Below are 12639 nucleotides of genomic sequence, written 5' to 3' on the forward strand. Positions count from 1 at the left end.
GTTGAGTTGAGCACAAGTCTAGGGTTTCGGCATGCCCACCACTTGTGTGTCATGCATACGTATATGTGTATGCAGCAATAGCCATATCAACTATAGCTTTAGAAATATCAGGTAGACAAAGATTTCTTACTGGGTTCCGATCTCAGTAGACCCGACCCGCTAACAGCTGTATGTACCACATCTCTCATTGGATTCGGATCTTTCTCAGGTGGATCCGACCTGCTATCGGCTGTATATATTACATCAATATTCGTCTTCCCTGATCGCAGCGTACTGATCACTGTCGTTGCATCGCTATTAATAATACTCTCTCTCTCTCTTTTCCTGTGCGTGGGTGGGTTGATGGCGAGAAGAGAAGACTACGGAGAGAGCAAGCAGCTTCTTCAGGGAAGGCGGACCTGCTACTATATATGCATGAGACTCCCGACTTCGATCTACAGGCCACGGCGGGTACTTCCGCCGTGTCCGGGGCATCATCGGCAGCGACAACAACACATCCGCCGCCGGCCACGGCCACGGCCACTGTCACCTATGTTTCGGGCGCGTGGCTATGCGTGTCCGCTTTGACCAATGAGTGTGGTCAACAAAAACAACCATTCACGTGCTTCAAGAAAATGTTAATATTTCTAACTTTTTGGTTCCATCATTTTATTATATGTTGTTATTTTATTATCTACTTATCAAAGATTAAATTATTATGTAAAAAATAATTAATCAAATTAAAGAACACCAGAGAGGAGTGATGTAATTGATGGAGTTGAAGAGTGAGTTAAGAGAGTCCTCCCAAGATTAGAACTTTCTTTTTATTAATCATTAATTTTTTAAGCAGAATTTAATTAAATATTTAATTAAAATATGTGTATTTTAGTCTCTTAATCAATTTTTAAAGAGTACTAAGACATATTCGAATTCCATTTACTAATTAATGTTACACTAAATAAGAGAGAAATAATCATTAATTATGGAGAGCTATATATATATATATATATATATATATATATATATATATATATATATATATATATATATATATATATATATATATATATATATATATATATATATATATATATATATATATATATATATATAGTTCTTGTACTTCCGGACACGTTGCGGTGGATAGATGCGGAGGGAGAAGCCCAGTGGGTGGCTACAAGCGCCGTCGAGCCGTGGCTCTTCGGCCACCACAGACAGCCCATCGCTTCGCTTCCTTCTCGTATTACACGTTACGTTACGCTACGCATTAGCTTTCTCTCGTCCTTTCCTCTGCTTTCGATACCTCCTGCTTCGAACGTGACCACGTCAAGTGGAAGAAGAAGAAATGGAGTTGGGTTGGGCGACGCTGTCTCGCGCCAACTCCACCATCGCCCCGTCTCTCTTAACTACCCCACACCGGCTCTTCCCCCTCGTGAGTCCCTCTTTCTCGTATATTCCTGTATTCATCATGTTCTTACCTCGCCTAATGAATGTTTGGTCCTCTCCAGGAACGCAATTCCAAGAAATACAGGGTCTTCTGTCTTAGCGGCGGCCAGTCGGAATCCAAGGTTGTTGGCTTTCTTGTTCTTTTGTTGTGCTTCTTTTGGGTTTCACTTTTGTGGTGTATCCGGGAATCATGCGGTTTCTTCTGCAAGTTAGCAAGGGTCTGATGTTGTGTGGTGGCGGTGCATTAGGATGCTTGCAACCTGTTTGTGGCATGTCTCCAGTGAAGTTGGTTGTGCTTTTGTTATGTGGCTTTCTTGTTCTTCTTCTGGGTTTTCTTTTGTGATGGATTAGGGACACCAGCGATTTCTTCTGCAAGTTGGCACGTTTATGTGGCATGTGGTCCTCTAGTTTGGAAATGCAAGCGATACGCTTGTGCCATTGCCCTAGAGAATCTGATTATTCTATTTCTCTATCTTCCATTTCATCTCTGCATTTTTTTTAGTGGAAGGTAGTTGTGTCAAATTTTTATTGCGAATTTAGATATTTAGATGACATTGCTTGTCGCATCCTTTGTAATCATCTTTTAGACAACCGGAATGCACTTGTATCTTTGCGCAAAGGAAAAAGCATGTACCTGTCTTTTTATTATTTCTTTCTAAATTACTTTTTTTTTGTGTTGATTCTGATATAAATTTTCATCTCAATTTGTTCCCAGGCAAACGAGATGGTAGTGTCAGTTACTGGGGCCACCGGTTTTATTGGTCGAAGATTGGTGCAAAAATTACTTTCAGGTTTTCTCTTGGAGTTTACACATAGTGAAGATCATTAGTAGTCATGAATGTAGTTGATGCTGCATTTATGTTGATAAGAATTGACCATCAACATCGTAGAGTTCACACTAATTTCCTTTTGACTTGGCTACATTCCTTGGAGTTGGAGAGAGTACCTTTTTCAACATCAGTCGATTTGATCGAATACTTTCTTTTGTCTTATTTAGATGCCTCACCAGAGAAATATCCTTAATGCATGTACGTTTCATGAAACTTTGTTTGAGTTTCATCCAAGGATCTAGAGGTACATTGTGTTCCTAAAATAAACAACTGTCGCGTAGCCTCTACAAGTGTTGGCAGGACTCTGGTCTTACGAGGAAAATCCAGAGAGAATTCAGATGTTTTACAATATTGCAGTCTGTTTGGACAAGAATGGCTTGAATAGCAATTTTAGTGTTAGAAATCATGTCACAGTGTACTTTCTTATTAAGATTTGCTGCAGACTTAGAGAAATTCCCCTGTAACAGTCTTTCTGCATGTGGTTGGATCTTGTCAGCTAGGCTGTTACTATATATGCTAACCTTTGTGTTGTACATTGTTTTTTTTTTTTTTGTATTGTTATATATGAAACCATGTGTGCTTTAAGTTTTGACCTTTTCAGTACAATAAAAAACACTGGCTAAAGATTCCTTTCTCTTGTTGATAGATGTTTGTAATGGTGTCAACAGATGGAGTTGTGGTAGACTTATACTTTGCATTTAAATAAGAAAGGCACAATGGTAGCAGAATTTGTAAACCTGCAATAATTGCAGGGTTGTTGTTGCTTTGCATGTGATTTGATTAGTTTATTTGCAGGCACAAAGTGGTCTAATATATATATATATATATATATATATATATATATATATAAATATAATCTTCCATTATATTTAATGGAATTAGATGCTGCAACTTGTGTGATTCAGTATAAGCCCACTCAATAGTGATGTACATGATCAAAGATTTTCATCTTAAAAAGATTTTAGGTGCAGACAGCCAAATGGTTTAATGTTACTAATAATTTTCACACAAAAAAGTATGTTTTTTTTTCTTATATTTAATCATTTATGAATGTTGTAGGTTTATTAGTATGTTCTCTAGGCTCATTCACAAAACATGCTGTATGAAGGATTTGCATATGGCAAAGCTTTCAAGATATTTGCCATTTGATGTATGATTGCGAAAGTTTTATCATGAATTTTAATATGACTTTCTTTTACTAATAAAGCTTCAATACGATTACTTTGATCTTTTGTGCAGATAATCACAAAGTTCATGTCTTGACACGATCGAGAGCAAAGGCACAGTTAGTTTTTTCGGGTAAGAAGGTAATGAAGATTGTCTTTGCATAATTTAAAAATCTGCAATATGCTCCCGCATTGACTATGATGTTTTTCTACTTATGGGAGATAAATGCTGGAAATAGTTTGTTCAAGTGACTCAATTTGACCTTGATAAATTAGCACCATGAATGGTTCACATTTCACAGCAACATGAATTATATATCAGTTGAGTCTTTACCTTTTGTTTCCCTAATACATTACACTTGAAGGATGAGTATATAGTTGCAATGACTTCAGTAATGGCAGATCCTTGTAACAAACTCTCATGTGAGGTTCAAGATAGGTAAAAGGACTCTCTTGCCCAATTTGACTTTTCAAGTACTTAGCATTGGACCTAAACTTGTTTTTCACATCATGTGAATATTCTCAAACTTTGAAGTTACCCATATTGACAAAGCCAAACACAAATAGATAAAGTTCAGATTAATTATTAATTAAAAAAATAAAATTGGAAGCCCTTAGTTTACTTCTCTAAGTACAAGCAGGTTGATTATACACCTAATCTGTCTAATCTCTCAGCCCATTCAGATTTTAGGTTTGATTCTGGTTGTTATAGTTCTTGACACTCACAGTTCATGTATGCGCTGTATCTTTTAATTAATGCTGAACATAGTACGCAGGCAGAACATGATTATAATTTTTTTGTATATACAGAGAATTCACTACTATATAATATTAGTCATTAGCATTTAGCAGTTCTCTACTACATCATTAAGCTTGTAATATTGTTCTAATAGCGAACTGAATTGTTAATTACCTGGAAAGATTACCAACAACTGTTTTTCCTTACTTGAGTTAAATTGGGTTGATACAAAGTGCATATGTTATTAGTTTCAGATCATTTTAAATCCAGTCAATAAATGTGTCAACCTGCAACCATGCTTGACTCAAGATGACATCAGTTGGAATTGTATCAGGCATCTTTTTGTTGTGTGGAACAGAAACATGCAATCAATTCTGCCACAATCCTAGTTGCTTGCAGTAGCACATTCATAATGTGCCTTAAATCCTAAAGAGTTAGTCTATATTTATTTTTCTTTTAACATATTATTCTCTTTCTTGAAGTAGAAACATAAACAATTAACTCAGAGTATCCCTCAAGGCTTTAAAGACTCTTCCAATTTGTACAAAATTGACTACATTTTCCGAAGGCAAACATCTTCATGGTAGCAACTAGCAAGAATGAAGACATCTTTAATCAATTGAAGGTCAGTCACTTTTGAAACATAAACCACCTCAATCCTTATTTGGAATACTGTTCTTATGCGAGATATCTTGAGGCCAAGTAGTGAAAATTCCAATAGATGGTTAAGATCACTTCATGATCCTTTTTTCTTTGTACAATTTTGTGTTATGTTTCTTATATTTCATGCATTTTACTGTTCATTTTTTTGTATTTTTCTCCCTATAAGGTTTATGTACTTGTGCTTTCTTGTATCGGATGCTTTCTTTTTTGTTTTTCAGTGAAGGGCTATTTGGAAGAACATTAACTTTAAAATTTAAATAACTATTTTAGATCTTTCCAGTTCCTAAAAACACTTGGCTCTATTAAATTGAGATCTAGCCATATAGTCAGTTACAGTTGTGCATGATTATTTCACCTTCAACTACTTCCTCAAACTGCAACCGAGTATTTAACCTTAGTGATTCTAATTGGGAAATGTTCTTTATACATTGTAGTTTTGATAAATAAGATTAATCTCTTTATTTGTACTAATTTATTAATAAATGCAGCAGATAACTTTCCTAAGCTTGTAATTGCCGAGGAAAGAGAATGGGAACAGTCGATAAATGGTTCAAATGCCGTTGTTAACTTGGCTGGAATGCCCATAAGTACGAGATGGTCACCTGAGGTTGGTTGGTGTTAGTAATTTACCTTTTCTTTTTTATTTTCATTATTCTAACATGAATATCTTCTACCATATATCTATCTCATATTTCAAATGCATAGACATGTTAAAAACTAGTGTCTGTAATGCATAAATTGCAATTAGTGCTTATTGTTCAATATTTGATAATATTGTATAACTATAACATATCGATTGAATCTTTAATATTGTATGCAAAGCGCAAAAGGGTACTTTGTATTTGAGAACCAACGAAACATAATTTTTTAAAAGAAATATAGAAAAGGAAGCATCAAAACTAGAGGCATTTTTCGACCATTTTCACATAAAAAATGTGTATAATAGTATGAGTGTTCTTTGATTGCCAAGGAAAATTCTATATTTGACATTGACCCTCTCTAGACCCCACGTTGGCGGGAGCCTCGTGCATTGGGTATGCCCTTAAGGAGGGTAAGCCTTGGTACAACGGTAAGGTTGCTCCTTTGTAACCTGGGAGACTAGGGTTTATGTCATGGAAATGACAACTTTAAATATTTAAAAGTAAGGCTGCATACATTGGCCCTCCCCAGACCTCGCATTGGCCAGAACCTCATGCACTAGGTACGCTCTTTCATAGAGTTCAATTTTTCTTTTCAATATTAGTTTAGGTAATTATCAACCTTTTCTAATTAACTGCATCTCAATACATGGTGCTTGTGTTTACAACTTTTTGTTTACTGTATACAGATCAAGAAAGAGATCAAGCGAAGCCGTATAAATGCAACCTCAAAGGTTCTTTCTTCTTTACTTTATCTAAGAAATGTTCACTTTGCAAGAACATGTTTACTTCTAGAGCTGCTATGGTTTTAAATAAATTCAGGAGTTGTCAATTATTAATTTTTCTCTCCTTTAGATTGATTGTTGATCTGAATACTGTAATTGATTTGATAAAGGTTGTAGATATAATAAACAATGCAAAGTTGGATCTTCGGCCTTCGGTTTTGGTCAGTGCAACAGCAATTGGTTATTATGGTATGTTGATGACTGTTTATGTGCCCGTTCTACCTTCCCCTTTTGCTTGTACATTGAAGTGATCTGGGCATAGAAGATTTCCAATTTGATTTTGCTACATGCCCCTACTATTTATGGAAAATGTGCTTTGAGGTCATACGATTGACCTTCTCATTGAACAGTAAGCCATAAATCCTAAATAAGCACCAAGTCCTGCAATATGAGGAGTGCAAATACATGCACCAGAAGGAAAAGGTCTTGATGCAAGAGTTTGTGCATGTGACAACTGTTGCAATTTTCCATGTCTCCCTTTATGCTTTTGTATATATCATGCTTCTAATTTTGTCCAGACTGGTATGTACCAGGCAGTAGTTACTGGTCTGGGCTTGAACCAACATGTGGACCAGGAGTTGTCACCTGATTCATGATTTTACAATCTTTGTCAAGTCTACAGATCCACGCCTTAGGGCTCACACCTGCTCGATGCTTCTCCACCTCTCCTCCTCCCAGTCTGCTCCTCTACCGTTCTTCTTTTTCTTCTTCTCCTTTGCCGCCTCCTCTTCTTCTTTTCCTCCTCCTCCCCCTTTCTAAGTGTCGGTCAACATGCTAGCGTAGCATGTTTGGGTCAGTATGTACAAGATCCCATACCAATCCAGCCAGCGAGTCTGATACCAAAATTTTAAATCATGGCATATGTGATCAATAATTTACTAAGATGTAATTTGTTTCTAGGAGCATTATACTTATGGGTAATCTCTTCATCAGGGTGCAACCACATGCAAATCTTCTCTAGATATTCATTGCATCGTAAACAGTGCATTTCATTTCTCAAGGCTACAACCCTAACATAAATATATGTGACTTAGTTATGTTGTACTTGCATGTTTGGCTTATGACTATTTTAAATAGTTGCAATCTTCTTAGTTTCATGATAATAAATTCGTAACTGCCGAATTATTTTCTTTAAACTTTATCAGCAGACAACACAGATTTTCAAGTATGCTTCTGACCCTTTTTTGTATACTTTCAGGTACAAGTGAAACTCTAGTTTTTGATGAGAATAGTCGTTCTGGCAATGACTACCTGTCAGAGGTGACAATTCTTTTGTGGTGTAGGCAGTGCTTATTATCTGGTGCATTTGTGGATTATATTTATATCTTATCTTGAATTTCTACTCTTCTAATTTTAGTACTAAATTCATGATATAGTCCAGTTTAGACTGGGGACTGGAGATCTTGTAGGAAAATGGATTAATGTGAACTTTACGAGTCACCCCAGAGTATACATAGATGATTGAATTATTTAAAAGATAACCATTTTGGATGGGAAAGAATTGCTTGCATCATTTGATGTTTTTTTTCTTATTTGAGGAATGTGTTGTAAATTTTCATCAAAACATATTATTACTTGCTGCATTAGTATAAAGGATAAGATTTATATTATCTATTTTTAGTTTATGTGCTTCTTATGCGCAATAAAATTTCTTGTTATGTATAAAAATGTCACCTAGTGGTGTTGAACTCAAAGACCTTTTCTTATGCTTCAATTGCTCTCAGGTTTGTAGAGAATGGGAAGCAAAAGCACTTGAAGTAGATAATGATGTTAGATTGGCTCTCATCCGTATTGGTGTTGTTCTTGGAAAAGATGGTGGTGCCCTAGGTCTGTTTCTTTTATCAACAATTTATTCTTCCTCATTATGATACTTTTTCAAGATGCCTTTTACCACATCAACTAATCTTTTACTTTCTATTTTAATATAACAGTGTCCCACAATTTGTTTGCACTAGCTTTTTGAAGGTACTAACCTATTAGCCAACATCAATTTATTCATCATCTAGCTGTGGTTTCTACAGGACTAGTTTCTGCTCCATTCCTTCAATGCTAAAGTTCTCTATCTGTGCAAGTTTAAGCAAATCTTTTTTACTACAGAGGCTTACATACAAAGGAGTCCTTTAGGATCTGCAAGCTTAGCTCTCAATCAGGCACCTGCTTCCTTTTGAACATAACAATTTCAGTCAGTCCTTTTAGATCACTTTGTGTATGTTTTATTCAACTTACTATCTTTAAATTGCAGTCTGCAAGTTGACTATACCATGTTGACTCTCAGAATTGAGCACCAAATATCCCAAGATGTACCTGAATTACATTAGAAGGAATCTGTGTAGGAAGTTGCATCTTGTTGGTTTAGTGTATGCTCTTTCAATGGACATGTCCTCACAGATCACATAACTGTAGTTCTTTAACATTCAAGTGATCCAATGTTGATACTAATTGCCATTCTATACTCTGCATAAGAATATGTAGTTCAAAGATAGCAGTCATCATGTCTGCTGCAGACACGAACTTCAAAATGAACATGACAAAATGGAGTATTTGTGCAAGGATTCTTTTTTACAACTTCAAGTAGGGATCCGATAGAAGCTAGAATAGACTAGTAAGGTTGCGTTAACATAAGAAAGAGATTTTTAAACTGTCAACTCATATGAATTTAGTTAGTTGTTCTACATGGAATTTGACTCTGAAAATGCTGTGCTTCTTTAACTTTCCAAGTATAACTATAAGAATTTCATTATTTATTCATGGTAATAGATATCTTGGGTTTTCTTTATGATTGTGTTTTTCTTTTACACTAACGCTTTTCATAGCATACATCCATGTTATTGGAATGAACATGCCAATACATGGATCCCTGTGGTGTACTTGAGATTTTCTTTTTCTTTTTGCATCCCTGGATCTAGGCAAGTTCATTTTTAGAAATATAGTTTGTCTCGTTTTAATAAGAATCTAGATGGAAAGGAAGAATAACAAATGTCCCTAGATTGTATTTTTCTGCACTTATAAGAAGCAAAAACAAGTCATATTTTTCTTCATTTATAAGCAGCAAAAACTGATCTCCTTGTTTGATGTTTTAATGTGCATTTCTCTTTTTCTTCTTGCTTGAAGCAGGAAGACCATTTGCTATCAGTTGTAATTGATGCTTGACTCCAGTAGCTTCCTTGTCAGTCTATCTCCAAATCTGCTTCCTTGGCACATTTACTGTTATATCATTTAGAAATTTGGTATTTATCAAGATAAAGACATACCATTGTGCTTCAGGAGTTGTTTGATTGATGTTGAAGATTCTGTTTTGCAGGTTTGAAATCTTGTTAGTGAGGCAAAAGCTAGCACTTAAAAATCTTATTATATTGTTATTATTCGTAGTTCCATACTGCTCGACCATTGTAGCATATCCTAACACTCAATGTTTGAATCATTTAGATGATAATCCAGATTTTGAACATAATTATACTGAACTATGCATTACTCTTTTGAACATGGTGCAGCTAAAATGATCCCTCTCTTCATGATGTTTGCTGGGGGACCTTTGGGTACTGGAAGACAATGGTATACTTGCTTATTAACTAGATCTTACTTTTCATGGATTCATGCTTCTTTTATCATGAATCTAGCAGTCAAACTAGATCGTTCCTTGTATATGACTTTGAAAGACTTCATATATTAAACAGAGAAAAATGGTGTCTGATGCTTACTGCATTTGAGTAGACAAATTATTAGTGAAACCAAAAGAGCAAAAATTTCTTGCTGTTCCAAATAATTAGCCACTATAAATAGCAAGCATATGAGTGTTTGATCTGGATTGTTACTGCAAGTTACCTGCAAAGCAACATTGTAGATTTTCTACAATATTATTTTTCCTTTATTCAGTAAATATCACATAAGAAAATATTTGTAGAACTTTTCATATCACAAATTTTCCCTTTTATGGTCTAATGGAGAGTCTTCTGATACCATGAATTGCAAGTTTTGCCTCTTGATTTCTTATTGGAGAATGCATCATGTATTTGAAGGTTTTCTTGGATTCATCTGGATGATGTGGTGAACCTCATATATGAAGCTGTAAGAAATCCTTCCTACAAAGGTAGCACCTTGACCATCAAAACAAGCATAAAACAACATTTTCTTGGTTGGAAAAAGCAAGTCATTATCTCTTTTTCTAAAAATCCTTCCGAAGGCACCAAATCTGTATCTTGTCTGAATAACTTGATGAAAATTTATCCTGATTTACTTTTGAATTTGTTATTAACTCATTGCATGTGACATATCTGTATTCCAATGCTCTTATTATAAAGTCAAAAAACATAACAAAAAACAAATTGCTTGTATCAGTTAAAAGTTAATTATGTATCACCTTAAAAATATATCACTAAGGTTAGTTTAACTCAAAATTGAATACTAACATCATCTTATATATGATGGTTCACGTTTATTACCTTTCTAAGAATGGAATGTTAGGCGACATTTTTTACCAGTTTTACGTACACTATTAGTGTCTGATACCCAAGGAATATATAGATCTTTTTTCAGCATGTACCAACTCTGTTTAGAGCTTTTCAGCACATACCGTTTTCTGAAATGCTTGAACTATGCAGATTTAGGTTATATAAGATTGACAAATGCCACAAGTGTCTAGCTATCTTTCATTTTTACCTCACATTACAATCCTCAGCTATTGATTCCTGAATGGTGTGATAATTGAAACTGTCCATTTTCTTATGCGAGACAGATTCAAAATGTAAATTCCAAAAGTCATTACCAATTATATATTATTTTATTATGTGACAATGAATTATATTCCAATTATCATCAAGTAAACTATATCAGTGCAACAAGGACACCTGATGTTATGTGGTTGCAACCAACAATAGAAAATAGTCTCAAGTGGATGGCCTTGCTGTAGCGGTTGCTTCTTTTTTTCATAGTGCATTTGCTTTCAGATATGATACAGTAAATTGTATGAGATCTTTATATTGCTAGTTAGTGATTAATTCCAAGGTTTTAAATCTCAATCCAATGATAGTTTCAATAATTTATTGGACTGGTATGATACTGGTGTATCAGAAAGCATATCAACCCGTACCATCTGATTTCAAATATTGGAAAACTAAATACCAACTGGCAATAGACCAGTCTGATACAAGTTCTTTCTCGGACTGGTAAATACCAATTGGTGTCATCCAATGTACTGACTGGTATTTGAGAATAATATGGCTTGTAAGTAGGGCAAAAGGCAAAGATAGACCGACATGTTCATGCATTTGCCTTTGAAACTACAGGCGTAATTAATGGAACTGCACCAAATCCGGTCCGGTTGTCAGAAATGTGTGAACAACTGGGGCAAGTTGTTGGCCGCCCTTCTTGGCTGCCTGTACCAGAGTTTGCACTCAAAGCAGTCCTGGGTGACGGTGCCTCGGTCGTAAGTATTCATACTCCTCTCGCTTGTTGTGTCCCTTGTTCGTGTGTGTCTCATTGATTACAAGATTTGGGGGTTCTACTAATTGCAGGTTTTGGAAGGACAAAAAGTGCTTCCACTCAAGGCAAAGGAATTAGGCTTCTCATATAAATATCCCTATGTCAAAGATGCTCTTGAGGCCATCATGAGAGAGCCTTGATCAGGTGACCCATCGACAGTTGGACCATTTTGTTGTGACCTATTCTTTGAAGCTTTGAGTTACACAATCAACATTTATCATCAACCGCAAGCGTAATTTTGTTGTTTGCTGATACTTAATGCTGTAGCTGTTGCTCAACAAATCTCACGTCCTTGGTATATGTATCATATCACTCACAATCTTTGAACTCAGGTGTGTTATTATCCATCTGATTCTTTCCCCAACTCCTTTTTTTATTTCTGTGAATGTGTGACAAAATGTGACTTAAATAGCAGCAGTACATACAACAGTCAATGGTTCCAATTTGGGCCTACAATTCCTGGCTTTCTTTCATGCAAGCCTTGTATAAACTATCTGGATGTGAACAATTGTTGATTCTGTGATAAAAGATCTATGGGTAAGAAAGTAGATTGCAACTATTGCAGCATGATTAACTATCATGGTTATGTCACTATTATCATGCCAAAAGAGTTCAGGCTGTCTCCCTTCTTATATATGTATGATTCTTCAGAATCTAAAATCAGAAATTTGGATAATAGTCATGTATATTACATGGGCAATCACTTAGAAATAATCATGTATGTATATACACCAATTATTCAGGTCTATTTTAATTTTTAGAAATTTTCTAGAGTTCTCTTTTGTAGTTTCCTCATCTGAAAAAAAAAATGAAAATGAAAACGTGCATAGATATTTAAAATTAGATATATTATCTCTCTTCATAGTAAGCTCTTTGAACTGGTAAGAACATATAGATGTCTTTTGAATTGGTGTA

General features: G+C 35.2%; 1 protein-coding gene across 2 annotated transcripts; it reads left to right on the plus strand.

The window, feature by feature from the left end:
- Positions 1–1112: 1112 nt before the first annotated feature.
- Positions 1113–12197, plus strand: LOC103984239 (epimerase family protein SDR39U1 homolog, chloroplastic). Of its 2 annotated transcripts, none has more exons than XM_009401702.3 (13): positions 1113–1411; positions 1488–1547; positions 2141–2216; positions 3495–3554; positions 5312–5430; positions 6151–6195; positions 6357–6435; positions 7445–7506; positions 7971–8073; positions 9738–9798; positions 10263–10333; positions 11529–11668; positions 11757–12197. In XM_009401702.3, the coding sequence occupies exons 1-13, from the start codon at positions 1325–1327 to the stop codon at positions 11862–11864; spliced, it is 1071 nt and encodes a 356-aa protein (XP_009399977.2). In that variant the 5' UTR covers positions 1113–1324; the 3' UTR covers positions 11865–12197. The 2 variants fall into 2 exon arrangements, with proteins under 2 accessions (XP_009399977.2, XP_009399985.2); XM_009401710.3 differs by having other exon boundaries at positions 1131–1411; positions 5315–5430.
- The last annotated feature ends 442 nt before the right edge of the window (positions 12198–12639 follow it).

This window comes from Musa acuminata, chromosome BXJ2-1 (assembly GCF_036884655.1).
Source record: "Musa acuminata AAA Group cultivar baxijiao chromosome BXJ2-1, Cavendish_Baxijiao_AAA, whole genome shotgun sequence".
In the NCBI taxonomy this organism is placed as follows: domain Eukaryota; kingdom Viridiplantae; phylum Streptophyta; class Magnoliopsida; order Zingiberales; family Musaceae; genus Musa; species Musa acuminata.

What these genes read in the sequence shown, in the direction of transcription:
- LOC103984239 (XM_009401702.3), top strand. Translation starts at nt 1,325, where the DNA reads ATGGAGTTGGGTTGGGCGACGCTGTCTCGCGCCAACTCCACCATCGCC. An exon ending in GGCACAGTTAGTTTTTTCGG is followed by an intron (nt 3,555 to 5,311) that starts GTAAGAAGGTAA and finishes TAATAAATGCAG; the next exon opens with CAGATAACTTTCCTAAGCTT. An exon ending in GTACGAGATGGTCACCTGAG is followed by an intron (nt 5,431 to 6,150) that starts GTTGGTTGGTGT and finishes TACTGTATACAG; the next exon opens with ATCAAGAAAGAGATCAAGCG.